At 37.6% G+C, this 16940-nt stretch overlaps 1 protein-coding gene across 10 annotated transcripts in view; it reads left to right on the top strand.

Annotated features, from left to right (window-relative positions):
- The window catches only part of PHIP (pleckstrin homology domain interacting protein), an 86247-nt gene that overhangs the window by 17195 nt on the left and 52112 nt on the right, over positions 1-16940 (top strand). For 8 of the 10 annotated variants that reach the window (XM_026086208.1, XM_026086207.1, XM_026086206.1 and 5 more), the window contains 2 exons: positions 11093-11221; positions 16274-16499. In XM_026086208.1, coding sequence (XP_025941993.1) covers positions 11093-11221; positions 16274-16499 — 355 coding nt within the window. Of the gene's footprint in view, positions 1-11092; positions 11222-11245; positions 12472-16273; positions 16500-16940 lie in introns of those variants that run through there. The other 2 variants (XM_026086216.1, XM_026086209.1) reach the window with 2 other exon arrangements.

The following is a 16940-nucleotide window of genomic DNA, read 5'->3' as shown; positions in this document are numbered from 1 at the left end:
TCCCTTCTGTGGTTAGGTGTCTTTCTAAGAACTGAGCACTGCTGTCCTAAAAGGGGACCACAGGAGCAGATGGCGACGGCACCCGTCTTCTGTGATTACCTATTAGTTAAGGTGTTCAGCTGGGAGATGGAGACACAGATTTTGTTTTCTCCTCACAAGGTAAGGTGTTGAATTCAACATTTGTCACTTACCCAGGAGGGTGTCTTTAACTATAAATTTCCAGGCTGCACGTTTTCCTTTCTCTTGAAGTTGTGTCACTGTGGAGAAGCATGAATCCGTAGCTGGTTGGTTTAGGTGCTTGTCCTAGATTCATATTCCTGGGTGTAGAAGTCATGTTCTAGGTAAATTATAAAGTGGTAGAAATTGGCCTTTGTACTCTTCAGGCTTCAGACAGGTTCTTAAATTTGCAGGATTAGTGCTTTGTTAGGCCATGTTACAAAAGCTGTGCAACKCTTACTGTTGTGACAGTATCTCTTTCTTCAGGTGTTCTCACTAAGTTTTTAAATAGACCTAAAACTATTGGTTTATGAGGAATGTTAAGATTGGCACTCAGATGAGGTATGCTGCAGCTTCACCTAATGCCTGTAATTCCTGTAGGCTTTGAGTAAAACTGTCTTAATTCTGAGTATGTATGGGGGAAAAAACAAAACAAAACAGGGACTTAAGGATCTTCCAGATCAAGAAGGAGGTGCCTAGTAAGGTTAGGTAGATGCAAAGATTTTGTTTTATTTGATTGGTGGGTTTTTGTTGGTGTTGCACTCTGGACATGAAGTAGTGGTGTTCTTTGAATCTGGACCTAAATATCTTTGTGTTACAGTGCTGCTCTTGGTTTTCCTTTGACTTCTGTGTTTTCCTTTAAGCAATACAGAACAGGGTTGAGGTCTGCTGATTCTAACTGCTTGCTAAGGCAGAGCCTCTCTAGAGCCTTAGAGTGTAGGCTTCTCCTACAGTAAAGCTAATAGCTCTTGTCCCATGAGCTTGCTGCCCAGGAGAAGTGCAAAACCAAAATCTTTCTAAAAGATACCTGGATATATGTGAAAGGGCCTGTAGCTCTGTTCTCTCTCTCATCTTTTCTTGGATAATTTGGTTTACAGCATAGCTTCGTCAACAGTTGCAGGAACATAAGGTAACTGCAGTTACTTGAAAGTATGCTGTTGAAAGTATTACTGTAGTACAGTAGCGAGAACAAAAGATTGGAGGAAAGGAGAGCAGGGATTTTTACAGTCCTTGCTGTCATGGAATGTTTAATATTTTCTCTGTCTTTGGATGTAGTTGCTTTGCCTGGATCTGTTACTGGATTCAGTCAAATATTGTAACTAGGCATTGCAATTACGGTACCTGAAGGCTTGTGTATTATTTGATAAAGTCCTGCTGACAGCCTCATGAGACTGAAGGAATCTTTGTGCAGTGAAGAAGTTAATCTGCTAGGAATAGTGATGCCTTTAAATGAAAATGGTTATCCTGATTGACAAAATTCCAAAAAAACAAACAAAACCAACCAACCAAAAATCTTTCATGACTAGATGTTTCTCTTCTGCCTTACTGGGTTGGCTCTTACTGCAAAGTGAATCTTTGATAAGTAAGCCAGGCTTTGTAATAGCTTTCCGATGTCTGACATTACTCGCATTGCTTAAGGGCCTCCTGTATGCCTAAACATCTGTTAAGGTCAGACTTCTGCTTGCAATACTAACCTTCTCCTCCTGATGCTTATGAAGCCTTCACTTGGACTGATTATTGTTAAATTACCTTACCTTTAAGATAGTCTTTTGGAGTGTTGTCATGTATTACAGTGCTCTTTACAGTGTGTTCTGGGTGGATAGTGCTTCTGGAACCCACTTTAAATTCAGTGCAAAGGTGGCCATAATCTGTTCATCATGTTGTGAAGATTGCTTTGAAATACTGGTAGAGAAGAATGTTTTTTACAGTCTTGTGTTAAACTGACAAAGCTGAATACTTAGAAATCCTCCTACCTTTGTGGCTTTATTCTGACTTGTTGAAAGGCTAAGCCACCTTATGCTGTGACACCAAAAGGTCACACTAGGTATCTCCAGCTATTATGAATTTGCTGATGAGTCTCTTTCTAAATGCCAAAGCATATTTCATCAGATCATATACAATACCATGAGCATATTTCAGAAATGCACTACAGCTTGAGCTCTGTAAACTAGTGATGTGAAGCAACCTATTGATTCTTTTTGAGGAGGAGGAGGGGGAAGAGGAAAACACACCATGCCCATTTCCTCCGTCTCCTAGCCTCTTTTGGCATGGCAACTAACTCTGTTACATTTGGGAAAGAAATACTTTGAGGTTTCCCTGAAATACATGATTGTTCACCTTTCTGTCATTGAGTAAATGTTGCTTGCCCTGGAAACCAGATTGGTACTTGAAGAATAGTGGATAGTTTCTTACAGCACCGTAACCATTATTCTTTGAAATGGTGTTTTGTTGTTCCCATGCCCTCTGTCCTGCTTTGTGGAGACTGCAGCAGAAAAGAGCTTTAAATTGCAAAGTCTAAAGGGAGGCTGACCTACCTGTTGCATCTTTGTTGGAGAAGATTTAGGGTATGCTTACAGTTCTTTGCTGTTTTTGAAAAATTGTGATCCTGTACGTAAGATGTGTGCTTTTTCATTAAGACTCAGAATGACCACAGCGTCTTCAATAGGGGTAGTTTCTGTGGTCGGGTGAGGTTCCTTAATGGTTTTCTGGTCTCCTGGGAAAAAAATTGTGATGTATTTTTGTTGTTGTTTGTTTGTTTGTTAACTCAGGCATATTTTAATCTAGATCTGTGTAACAAAATCCTACCTGTTTCCTTTTGTTCTGGGCACTTTTCTGATGGAAGCTCATATTTAAGACCCCCAAACTTTCATGTAAAATATTTGTTACTTATATTTTATGTAAATAGTCATTGTACCCAGAACTGGGAAGTTTCAGTGCCTTGCATGTGTTCTTATCAATATGCTTATCAATTAGCATAAGATGATGAAACCTAGATGGTAAATACGACTTTTTTTTTTTTTTAAGTAAGGACTTAAGCACTTTGTGTTTATTTCACAAAATGTTTAGCAGCTTATTCACAGGTTTGGCTAGTCTGATTAACATGGTTTCTTCCATGTGTATTAAAAGCAATACATTAAAATAAGTTTGGTGTAAGCAGTTGAACTGAAAAGTGTCGATTTTCTAACAAGTTAAAGTTTTCACAGTTGCGTCTTTAATGTCAGTTTAGTAGTATTTGATTTTGTGCTACTTCATCTGAAATTGTCAGCCCAGGAGTAAATTATTTCAGATTTTAGGATAAAGTCTAGATTTAACTGTATAAAGTTAAACTTGCACTTTTTTTTAAGAAAAATTTGTGACGACTTAAAACCTAGGGACAAAAATTTTGTCCTTGGAATTCGGAGATTAAAGGACATCATACTGGAACCTTATTTAAATAATTATGGACCATTTTGACAAGATAAATTTACACGGACTTTACATTATGCTACCACATCAAAACTTAAATGTAATTGTTCCCCCTTAAAAAGTAAATTAAGGGGGAATGGCAAATCTTAAGTTCCTGGTATTGAAAAGCTTTACAAAGAAGTTAAATATAACCCATTGAACATGCAGTACATAGAAGCATAAGCTCCAACTTGCAGGTTGATCTTTTGCTTATATACTTGGCTGGAGTTAGGAAGGTGTTGCAGAAGTAGCTGTCTTTGAAAGAAAGAGAGAAGAAAACCCTCATACGCTGCTGCAGGGTTAAAAGCATTGACAATCTGCCAATTTTGTAACAATAGCTTTGTTCAGATTATGACTTTTGCACAGCATTGAATGTTTTATACTGTCTTACCAAGTTAACCAAAAAGTTATCACTACTGGGGATGGCTTCTCTAGTAAAGTCTCAAATTTTATGGGATGATATTTGTTATCTGAAATAGAAAAAAAAATGCAGAGCTATACTTTAGAAAAAATTTCTTAGCATGACTAAGACCAGCTACTTAGCATGACCTTTTTTGTTTGTTTGTTTTTACAAATTTTGTTTTGTTTGTTTTACAAATTAAAGAGAAAATATTCTGAAAAAGGGGAAAATACAAAAGCTTCTTCATGCAATCTTCAGGCAAACTTACTTAATATGCACCTTTCTCAGCATAATATAATGTTTAGAGAAAAGACTATATCTTGTTACTTTCAAATCCATTATGAATTGATTTTAAATTTCCTTTTTAATCTCTTTTCATCCATGTCAGGCATATGAAGCTAGGAGGTCATTTAAATAAAATTTTAGATACATTTTTGAATAGCTGCTCTAGTGGTTATGTCTGGGTGTTCCTGAAGCAGTGCGTGTGAAGAAGAARAGTTTTACTTCAGTAGAAGATACTTGAGAGGAAAAATATTCCAGCCTTTTCCCTTTTGCACTTAGAGGTTTAGAGTGTGACTGAATTTCTAGTATTCCCCTCTAGAAAAGTTTGAATAGAAGAAACGGTGTATTGGAATGATCTTTTCAAGATGCACTGCTTGTTGAAACCTATTTACATCTCAGTCTTCTGCAGTAGCTTTTATTAGACTGTGCTCTAACTCTTTATACAGTGAAGTATATAATGTTTCATAAGAATAGAACTTGTTTGTGAGTATTCACAAACTTATTTTTAGGTTTCTTGATTTCTTGACCAGTCTGGAAGTTTAGACTCAAGCTATTAGGACAGTAGTGTGGTAAAGAAAAAAAATGTGGCTTTTTTTGGTCCTTAGTTTTCTTTTTCAGGTCTCTTCTTGCTTGAGAAGCCTTGAAGTAAGGAAACGAAAATTTGAATTTGATAGACTTGTTCTGAAGACACTCTTTAATTGCTTTATTTCATTTAATTGCCTTGGAAAGCACTTGGAGTAGTAGAATCAACAAGCAGATCTTAATCTACCTTGCAAAGCCACCCTCTTCTGGTTACATAATAGTTACAGTTATAAAGTTCTGTAAGTGCTGCTGCTATTCCAAATGGTATCCTAATGAAACAGGTCATGCTTTACAGAAATTCAGGCACAAAATCAAGAAATGAGTGACATATAATGTAACAAAACATTAGTTGTATTTAAGGTGTTAAACTTATTTTTAAACCTACAAAAACATGTACTGCCACCCATTGTGTGAGAAAGTTCRAGTAAGGTGAATGCATTTTTATCAGTTTTGCTTTACATTCACTTTATGAAATTGTTGTGGTGAATATATGCCTTTTCCTAGCGAGATATTAGTTAATCTGTGTAAACCTGTTAATACAGATTAATATTTATATTGAAATCAAAGATTACTCTGCATGTTAATGTTAAGCTTGAAAGTGCAGGCCACTTAGAAGCTAAAAAAAATCCAGACTGCTGAAGCTAATGCCTGAGTTTTGGTTCCCAAGTCTGCAGCTAGCTGGTATCTAATTAATATAAACTTGTCTGGTATTACTCCAGGTTCAATGCATTTCTTTCAAAGTGGGTCCTTAATTACTTTTATAAGATATGTGGTAGTTTTATTGCCTGGTCCTTTTTTCAAGCTTATACATTTTCCTCAACTTTTTATTTATAAATAATTTCTACACAATACATCTTCTGAAAAATTTAAAAAGAAACATTTTCTTAGCTTCATGAACTGTGGATATATTGTAGATTCATTTAAAATGTTAGCATAAGCAGTAAGTGAAATTGTCATATACAGGATTTGACCAAATAAAGGTCAAGCTAAGCATTTCATAAGAATTTTGTTTGATTTCTACAACTGAAACTGTATGGGGTGGAATTCTGACCCCACTTGAAGTTAATGGAAAGTCCGCAGAAGAATCGGACTTTCTGGATGCATTGTTTTCCCTCCTCCTCTCCACAGTCTTTCTGCCCTCTTCCCACATGTATTTTTATATGAATCAGTGAGAGAAATTGGGAACCACCTTGGAGGTGATAGAACTGTCTCGAGTAATGTATTTCATTATGGAGATTGTTTGTTTTTCGTGAATTTGAATAATTTCCTCCCCCCACACCCTCCCACACACCCACACCCTCCACTTTTAATGATGGTTTAATTGTTTTATCACTGTTTTATCCTTATTTTACTTAGAGGAATTTACGGTGTCAGTGTTAAAGCATCTACCGATTCAAGTCAAAAGGGTTTCTTCCTGCAAATTGTCAATCAAGCAGAGGCTACTAAATTGCAATTCAGATTTTTCTGCATGCTCCAGCTCCTCCAGAGAGCTGGTTGTTGACTCCGTCCTTTAGTTTTGAGTGGACACTTCACATGACAGGCGATTCCTATGCTGTGCCTCCTTATATCTATTTATCTTAGTGCTTTTCCTATCCTATCTTCTGGGGTCCAGTCTTCATTTTGAAATTAAAGCAGACAAATTCATCTTATGAAAGAAAGCTTCCTCTTTCACTGATCTTTATGAGGTGGTTCCTGATCTTCTAATGCTACTTTTACTTTCAATGCAGCCTGATAAAATCTGAAGCTCTAACAGTATTACCATGTCAGTTACAATGTTGTTTACTGTTGATTAATCAGTTAACCTGAATTGCCTACCCTGGATCTTTTCCCTTTCAATAGCTTTGCTGAAAACTTTTTGATTATTTTTAGCCTAAATGTCACCCAAAAAAATTGGAGTCCCTATCAGAAGAAAGACATGGAAGATTATATTCCATCTAGTACAGCTCAGCAAAATGCTCTATGAATGGACTGTTTCTCCCATATGAGGTGATACTTTTGGACAGTTGTCTGAAAAGGCATGCCACTAGCTCGTATAGACAGAGTATTTTTATTCGAGATTTAAAACAAGTTATTTCCTATGTTGTGGCCTTCATGAAGCCTGAAGAGACTTCCTATTTTGCTGGAATTGTATGAGACTGTTTTTATTTTTAGATCAGGTTTTGGAGTCTAGGAGCACCTTTGAAGGATGAAATGACTTAGAATAAGGTTTAGATGCATTATTTTTGAGTTGGCCAAAGTGTGGTTTTTGAGAAGTTTCTCCTTTGACTAGTATGTAAGACCACATAAAGGATCCTGTGGAGTAAAGCCACCCTAATGTCTGTGAGTCCAAGTAGAAGCCAGTACTCAGTTTGCAGAATCTTTGTTTAAATAGTTAAAAAGTTAAATAGTTCTCTTCCTCCTAAACCCTTTGTTGTATATGTGTACAAAGCAGTCCTGTTAACAGGCCGAGCTCTTAGGTTTTCCATTATCTTGATGAGTGAGAAAATTTCTCTGCGCCTGTTCCAGTTAGAATTCATTTATCTTGAACATGGGAAACAAAAATTACATGTATCATTTTAGAAGACTTCTTGCTTATCATTGTGTACTTGTCTAGCATGCATGTTCTCTTGCTCGCGCATGCATTCTCTCTCTCTCCCTCCCCCCTCATATATTTTTCTTTCTTTTGGTACATTATGTGTGATTCATTGCAATGAATATACAGTGATCTTTCTCCTTCTGTTTCCAGCCAATTGCCTCAGTCTCTTATTCTGTAAGACAGAACAGCATCTGCCTCACAAGATTATTAGTTCAATAACTTTTTAAAACAATGCTGATGGCCTCTGTTGGAAAGTGCGATAGATGTGCACAGTGTTATTGTGTGTAGACTGAATTCCATTGTTTTTTCTAGCAGTAAGTACTTTAGATATTCTTATTAGTTTTATTAAGTTTGTGGCCTATTGTGTTTTGTCCTATTAGCTTTTAAATGCTTCAGGCAATATCATTTGTACTGTGTCCCAATTCTGTTTTTAATGGATGATTTCCTAATGTACGTTTCATCAACATACTCTTTTTTTTTTTTTTCTGTAGTCACTAATAAAAAGGCCAGGATTGAGGAACTTCACTAATAACATACTTTTAGCTCTGTATGTCTTTTCAGTGCTAGTAACTGTTACCTTTTCCTTAGCAAGTTTATCTGCCATACAGTTCTCCACTAATCACCATCTCTTCTCTTTGAACTAAGTTTTCAATGCCATGGTACCATTGTTAGATGACTTGATGAAATTGAGCTAAGTTGAATGAATTGTATTTTCTTGGTATACAAAATCAGTTATCTTACTGAAGAAAGTCTGCTAAATTTGTCTGATACTCTCTTCTCTTGGACTCATTTTGCATTTTATTCAATTTTTCATTTCTCTTGTTTTACTTTCCTTAAAGACCAGTTTTTAACTCTATGATGCTATTCATAAGAGGTTAGAAAGGTGGCTTATTGCCCCAGTCACTTCCTCCTTAAGTACTACTACTCTGATTTCATGTAACAAATTTTTTTTATGAACTAAGACTTACCATTTTTTGAGCCAGTTTCACAACTCTGTTCTCCCTTACTTGGGAACATAAAACTCATCACAACTGAAAGGAAGAGAATAATTTCCTTTTTCATTCCCTTATTTCATTCATTTTCATTCCCTTATTTCATAAGCATTCCTCCCTTTGCTGTGTACTTACATCTGTCTGTTTCCTCACTATTATCCTAAGATGGAAAGTGGGGGAAATAGCTGAATTCTTGAATTTGAGATTAAAGGTAATCTTGACTTAGTCCATGCTCATTGTATAGCATCACTGGTTCTTTCCTTTTTTGGTTGAAGAACCTTTGCTATCTTAACACGTTCACTTTTAAAATCCCTATTTTGTAGGGACCGCTGTTAATTGACTAGTGCTTTTTCTGTTTTTATGAGTGTTCTCCTCTTCCCTTTACCCTTGGTATCCTTTTATTCAGCAGGGAAAAATTCCAGACAGAAAAAACAGTTTTTCTTTTTTGGGATGCAATTTTCATACAGTTCTAGCATCTTTGATTTAAAAGAAAAAAAAATTTGTTTCTCTTTGCTCAAGTCCCTTATCARGTTTACTTAAGTTAAGGTTTTATGGGTTTATTGTGGATACCCCTTCTGGAACTTAATGTTTAGTTTCTGCTCCAAATGACCAGCTCTTCTGTTAGCTTTATTACTGAAGAAATCCTATTGTAAAGTACCATTTATTAATTCAAAAAAAATTTTGTGGAAAAAAAATTCTGCTGCATATCACTCCTGGCAGGCCTTGCCCTTTAATTTTTAATAGCAGTTACTTCTTAGAAGCTTATTTTCCTATGTTGGCATAATCTCCAACAGTAATTTTTTGTTCTTATAGCATTAAGGTTCTTTATTTCCAAGTACTTGTACATAAGACTTAAAGGGTGGTACTAAAAGATCTGATTGCTGTCCTTTGCAAAAGCATTTTTTAACCTGATTGTGACTACGTTTAGAGTAAAACTATTTACACTGTACTAATTGCTGAATAGTGGATCACTGTTCTTTTCCTTTATATCAGAAAGGAATGTCTTCAACTAACACTTCATTCTAATCCCAGGAGTTTCTTGAAAATGGTCCGTCCCAGCCATTCGTCACTGAGGAGGATTAAAAATATCATGTCTGATTGTTCCCCACCACCACCCCTCACCGTGGTTAGCAAATAATTCTTCCCACTGCATGCCTAGTTTTCCTTGGACAGCAAAAAGTCTTCAAATCTTAGCCTCTAGGAGGGCCCTGAAATTCTGTTTACGCAGGACTTTGTTGTTAGGAAGCTCAATACTATGTGTTTTCTTTGTTGGGGGTAGGGAAGGGGATCAGAAACTTCTATATAAACACTTTTCCAGGTTTTAGTATACATCTGCAAAGTTTAATCTTTGGCTGAAGTCCCCCCCCACACTCTCCCCTGCCTCCCCAAACTGTCTCCCTTTACTAAGGTGAGCTTTCTGCATACAAAGAGCAACGCTAAGTGTAACATTACCTCAGTTGTTGGATCTTGAATTTACTTAGCTTGCATTAATTCTGCATTCTTAGCTGTTGTGATGTTAGTGTCACTCTCTTGAGGCTCTGTTTTTATTTCCCATCTCCTTCTGTAGGATACTTCTACTAAAATTCATTCCTTCTGGAATAATGTGGAGCAAAATAGAACATAAATCTTTAATTGGTTTATGTTCCTTTTTTGCGAGTCCAGAAACTCACTTTACTTTTTTGGCAAACAGCTGTAGTAAGAGAGACCATTATCTAATGATTGAAAGCACTGAAAATAGGTGTAGCAGCTTCTACCATTGGTGTGTGTGTGCAGGGGTGTGGATGTGGATGTGTTGTATGACCATGGGCAAAACAGACTTCTTGCCTCAGTCTTTTAACCTGTAAGATAAAACAGTACCTAGCTCACAGGAGTTTTGAGGCTTAGTTCGTTAAAAACAATGCTGATGGCCTCTGTTGGAAGGTGCCATAGAAGTGCATAGTGTTACTGTGTGCAGACTGAATTCCTTTTTTTTTTTCCCTTTTTTTTTTTTCCTGGCAGTATATATAGGCCTGCCGCAGTTAGGGAAAGAATTTTTTTTTTGGTCTCTCTTAAAGAAAATGCAAAATTGCTTTACTGGGGAGAATAGAAAGGGGCTTTCTGAAGAGGTGCTGAAGACGTGAAAATTCAGAGTGGTGATTGGTCACCTCTGCTTGATTGACAGGTTGCAGGGAAAAACAAAAACCCATTTGTTCTGGCTTAATGGAACTGGAAAACAGAAAATGAGTATCAGGTAAAAATTCCTTTTTTAAAATCTTTGCAGTTCTCCTTTAAAAACTGGAGTTAAAACTACACAAATCTAAACCTCCCCACACCAACAAAGTAGGAGTAGGAATTACAGGAACAGGCAGTTGCTAAGTTGTGTAATGTGGGTTGTCTGTTATCAGTGCGTTTTCCAGTGGGCAGGTGTTCTGATACACCACAGCAGCCAATGCTTAGGAGCTAGCTTAGCAGAAAGGCAGAGGATTGAAAGGGTGTAGCGACTAAAGCCCTGAACTGGACCCAGCTCTCTGGTTAGGCTTATCAGCAGGACATTCAAGGGGAAGCTTTTATTGTTACTTCCTATACTGTGCCTGCTTTGTGGATAAAGTCTGTCCATTTCTACTACTATCAATTTGGCATCTTTCATGAGTATTATCACAAAATTCACTGAAAAGTGAATGGCTAAAAAGTAAACTATGTACTAAAGTAACTTCCATCTATCAGTATACTGTTGTACCGATTTTATATAAATTTCAACATCAACACCACAGTTTTGAGAATCATAATTTAAAACAATTTATTTCTGGTAACTTAATTGTTTTGTATATTGATGTATTTCAGATTGAAGGACAAGGACATGGTGCAGTTTTTGACTGCAAGTGCTCTCCTGATGGACAGCATTTTGCATGTACTGATTCTCATGGTCACCTTCTGATTTTTGGCTTTGGTTCCAGTAGCAAATATGACAAGGTACAGTGCAAGATGAAAATCAAAATGTTTGTCTGTTTTGAATGTATTTGTGCATACTTCAGAGCTTCATTTCAAAAAGATGTATCTCAACATATTTTTGAGCCAATAATATGGGATGCGTCAGATTCCTGTTGTTGACATTGATCGGGCTTTCTTTCAGTGTTTGTCATCTTTAAATTACAGAAACATACTATGAAGCTATTGTTGTTTGCATGGGAATCACAAAAAAATCAGCCATTGCCTCYTCTCTGAAGTGAGGGGGTTACAGGTGTATAGTAATTGATCCACATGGATAAAGTGAATAGACTGAAGTGAAATTGATGTTAGTTGCACATTTGGCTTTAAATATTTTTCTGGTTCTAACTAAGACAAAAGGTAGGGCAGGTTGGGGGCATTGTAATAAAACTAATTCTTGATATTTGTTTAAACATGTCATAGCATGGGAGACAATTATTTACAGTAGAGGTGCTATGCATTCTAGCAATACAGCTTTATGTCTGCTTATGTAGTTCTGCAAGCATGGATGTCATGGTGCTTACACAGCAATGTGAAATTAAAATATTATATCTTTATCCTGATATCATAGTTACTATTGTGTATTCTAAGTTTGGATGGCTTGTCACAGACCCTCATGACTGGAAAGACTTTTCTTTCTTTCTTTCAACCCGCCATGGTTGATGAGCATGCCCTGTCAACTGTACAGTACCTAGTTTGGAGCACCCACAAGGCCCTCTGCTGCTGGTACCTGATGCTTGAAGATTGTTGGTGAAATGCTGGTGTCTGGATCCTGCCTTCTGCTTTGGATCTTGGAACTTGGGCCAGTCTTCAAAGCACCCTGTCAAACAACACACGGGTCTGAAGGAGAGAGAAAGCAAAAAGAATTTTAATCTTTGTCTTGTAAACAACTGCATTTCTGTCTGAAGTCTTCCAGTTCTTATCTTGATGCTAGTTACAGCAATGCTAAATACTGGGGATGTTCTTTTCCTTTTTCTCAGCTATTATTTGAAGTACTCAATACTTGACTGTTGTTGCTATCCCTCAGCTATTACTATAGATCAATCCACCTGTTTGTTTCCTTTGGAATGGAAGGGAAAATACACAGGAGCAGAAGCAACACAAGCCAGGAAAACTAGGATTACCAGAAGATGAATTTCAAAGTCTTTCTGTCTTTCAGAGTTCCTGCTCTTCCAGATTTTAAACCCTGTTGCGATAGAAATATTTCTCTCACCATAACCCATGGATTGCTGCAGGTTTCCTTTTCTCTCTAACTGTTTTGGAATTGTATAGTCCTCTGCAGTTCAGAAATGTTGCAAATGGACATGATACCAAGATCCTTTTTGTCTTTGCTGTGGCAGACCAGGAGTTTCCTTTACACTGCCATTTGATAAATTAACTTTTGAGGGATTAGATCTGTTTGAAGAAGGAAAACAGTGTTTTTCACTTTTTAAACTCTAGAGACCCTTTGTTCCCTTGGGATTTTCCCTACAGCCCCTGAGAAGAGATTATGTTTCAAATTTTTTGCTTATCAGGTGATTTAAAATGATCTTCTCCAGATATAACTGTGCCTCAGTATTCTTACCATTATTGACCATAGAAGAAATGGGAGTAAATAGGATTTACTTTTTTTTTTGATCTGTCTTCAGCTCTCAGAAAACTCATCTCAGAAATTATAGATCTTTTTCTTGTCTGGTTCCATCTCCTTTCACTTTTGCCTGACCTGCTTTATGGAAAAATATAACTAAAGATTGGTGTGTGCTGGAGACTTGGTGTTGTGCTTTCTGCTCCCCTCCCTTCCCCCCAGCTGCTTGTTTTATTTGGACACTTATGAGAATATGCTCTGGTAGAGGGTAGGTTTTTGGCTTTAAAATTATTTCCATCCATTTTGGGGAAGGATTTTTACAGGAAAAAGGAGTGTGATAACCTGTCTGTTGACACTTTTCCTGTACTCCTGCATTTGCAAGTTGTGCTCAAGATGATGATTCTAGCTGAGATCATGTTGGCTCTGCTGAAGGAGATTTCTTGATCTTCCATATGTACGTTTTTTCATATTATGTTCAGATAGTATCTGTGCTTCCTAGTTGGCTAAGACCACTGTCTGTTTAGGCTCCCCTCTCTTGCGCTCCCCTCCTTCCTCCCTGTCTTTTTCACCTAGCAAACATTTTCAGTGTGATCTTGGCCATGATGATGATGGGATATATTGTTTTTTGTTTGTGGGTAGGTTTTTTGGGGAGTGGGGGGGTGACATGTTTTATGGGGCTGTATACATTTGTTGCTTGCTTTGGACTCCTTTGGTCTTTGATCCAGTTATAAGGGGACCTTTAGCCAATCTCAGCTGAGATTTCTGCGTGTCTGAAGTTCATCAGAGATGAGTTGAGCTCAATGTCAACAGGGCACGTACATTTCAGGAGCCCCTTGCTTAAGTGGGGAAACTTGTCAAGAATGCCTAACCAGCCTAAAGCATAAGGCACCTTTCAGTTAATTTAAAATCGTACACTGGGCTATATCTCTGAGCCTTTCAAGGCCTTAGTTCCTTTAGACTACCGGAACCACTGTTCCTTGTTGCAAATTGATGGCTCCTGTGCAGTAGTGGGGAAAGTCTCTGCATTTGTACAGGTTTGCCTATTTGGAGAAACTGGGGGTTCTGAATGTGTAATTGCTAAAGGAAGGAACCTTCCGGTCTATCTTCTAGAGCTCAGACCTGTGTCAAAAGCTTTCCCACCAGCAACAAAGTTGTGTTTGAGATGTCATATGTAGAATACACTTTTATGGTGGTATAGTATCTTGTTTTTGTCATGAAGTTGACCTCTAAAAGTAGAATAGCAAGGTCTGCTTGTTAGTATTCTTAACAGATTCATGTTGTCTGCTGAACACGTGAGAAACTGAACATGGCTATTTAAGGTTTCCTAATTCACCCTGAAGGACCTGGGGCCTGAGGATAAGATCTTACATTGGAGTGTATCTCTGAGCCCCAGGTTCCAGTAGGAGCTTTTCGGAGTTCTGCTTAGAGCTGGTCTGAGCCTGGATTCTCTGTTAAATGCCATTCTTGTCTCATGGAGTGGAAAATTGTTATTTACTTTCTGTTCCATACTTGCTTGCAGTAAAGAGTACACAGAAAGGTAAATACAGATAAGTCCCTGCGGATATTGCACCGGAGACTGTTCTGGTATGAGGACACTGAATCCAAGATCTTCAGATCCTCCCCTTGCTTACAAAACCTGGTAATGTGGGATGCAGAGAGCACTGTACAGCCAAATCACAGGACATTAAAACTCACAGCCTGTATGATCATGCCATTGGAACCTCTTCTTTTTCACTATGAAAAGTACTTAATAGTAATAGGAGGATTGCGCTAGATGAAAGTACTAGATATTCTACTGTTATGATTCTACACAAAACCTTAAGTCCTCCTAGAGGACTTTTCTTCATTGTCTTGAGCTAACTCTTGGAGCTGAAGGAACAAAGTTGTTAAGCTTGCCTTGATGAAACAAGGTTTCTGTTGATGAAACACGATTGTTCCCCTCATGAGAGTGCTTGTTATCTTTTTCATTCATTCTCTCAAGTTAGTAAAGAATCTGGCAACAATACCTCTTTCAGTCAGGGCCGCTTACTGCATAGGACATGATCTTGTCCATATGTACTCAGTAAGAGTAGCCATTTCAATCCCAGAAGTAAATTCTTTGCTATTGCATCTCCCTGTGCATCTTTCCGGTTTTCTTGCTGGTGCTACTTTTCTGAATTTGGAGAGTCAAGAGCCTGTGTGACAGATGATTCCTATATGTTTTTATTCACGTCATGTGGATGCATGTAGGCACCTCAGATTTCTTCTTGATGTTGTATCAGACAGATGTTTATTGTCATCTTTCCTTCCCGGTCATCTCTCATCCAGGACAGGGAAACTTAGTGTTTGTATTATACTCTGAGGTCTGGTCTCCTGATGACGCAATCATGTCTCTCTTACTGATTTCTGAATTACAAGTTATAGAAAATTATGTTATGAATTGGTTATGATAGAGCATACTCTGCAGAGTCAGAACACATTCTACCAGAACTTGGGTATTTCTGTGTCCTTGCTCAAAAATCTGTTTTTAACACCCATGACAAGATTATTTGGAGATCTGTTTACACCTTTGATCAATTGTTTAACCATTTCTATGCTGCACTGGAAATCTTCTTCTAGTGAATTGTGGTTGTGTGGAGTATTATTTTTATTTGTTCAAAGTTCAGCTGTCTACATGAACTGTCACTCAAAGGGATTTACTTTCCAGTGAGTAGTGTTGGGATGTGTAGTCTATCTGTCATTTTGCTTGCTGTCTGCTTTCTCTTTTCTCCTTGTAGTCCAGTATCTCTCTGATTGCATGACGTGGAGATGCATGTGCCAGCGAGGGGGTGGAGCATAAGCCTTTGTATATATTGACTGGACAAAAGAATTCCTCAGTCCTGAGTGCCTGTGGCAAAGTCACCTAGAATAAATCATGAGGGAATGCACTGAAATTAAAAACAAACCTTTGAATCTGAAGAATTCAGTTTTTTATCTATTGAAACTTTTTCAAATATCTAGCACTATAGTAAGAATATGTACGTTTGGCTGCTTGTGTTAAAATACTAGGCGATGAACCACAAATGATGTGATAAGTATTTTTCCTATTCTTCCCACACCATAGCTCTTAGAAGTCTGTGGTACAGTTTTCATCATCAGGTGTATATACATCATAATTTGTAACCTATTAATATATCTGTGCTGTGTCAAATAACTACATGTTGTTAAACATTCCCCCATTCCCCTGTTCTTTAAACACTCCCCACACTCAAGCCTTTGGATTATTCTCCTCGTATTATACAGTATAATACATACATAATACAGTAAGTGAGTACTGGGAAAAAAAACACAGACTTGTTAAATTTTCCCCTTTAGACTGAATTAAACAGATCAGCTTATAACCTTGTTTTTATAGAAGTGACCACCAGTAACACTGTAAAGAATACTTTTGGCAGATATGTTTTGTATGCTTTTTTATAGGTTCTTTAAAAATTACAAAATGACTTTGTTTACAGATAGCAGATCAGATGTTCTTTCATAGTGATTATCGGCCCCTTATCCGTGATGCCAACAACTTTGTCCTGGATGAACAGACGCAGCAGGCTCCACACCTTATGCCTCCTCCATTTTTGGTTGATGTGGATGGCAACCCTCATCCTGCAAGGTTTCAAAGACTAGTTCCTGGTCGTGAGAACTGCAGGGAGGAACAGCTTATTCCTCAGATGGGAGTGACATCTTCAGGTATGGAAAATTTCAGTTCATTATACAGTATACCTCGTACCTCCAGGTGTTCTACCCCTACCCTCTCGCTTTGTACTTTTTCTTCATCATTGGTGATAAGAATTCATGTAGCATGTAAGAGTTGCATGGCTTATGAGTTGCTTGGCACTCATTGCTTGTGACAGTCTACATCACTTACAGTACTGTCATCACTCAAGTTAGTACTAGCTAACGCTACAATACCAGTTTGCTTGGAGTTCATCATTTCATTATTGAAATGGTGTAAGATGCTGAGTGAGCTTTCRGTTGATCTTTTTGGGGTAAGACTTCCTACTTCAGAGAACCTAGGAAGTAGACTGATCTTCTGCGCCTTTTCAGGTAACAGCTACAAGAAGAGGAAAGTGGGAGGACACCTGTCACCTCCTGCCAAACCCTYCTCCTCTTGAGATGAAGAAAATCATT

The sequence above is a fragment of the Apteryx rowi genome, unplaced genomic scaffold, assembly GCF_003343035.1.
Source record: "Apteryx rowi isolate R43461 unplaced genomic scaffold, aptRow1 scaffold_686, whole genome shotgun sequence".
NCBI lineage: Eukaryota > Metazoa > Chordata > Aves > Apterygiformes > Apterygidae > Apteryx > Apteryx rowi.
The sequence above is the reverse complement of the archived record's forward strand: the minus strand, read 5'-3'. Positions and strand labels throughout refer to the sequence as shown.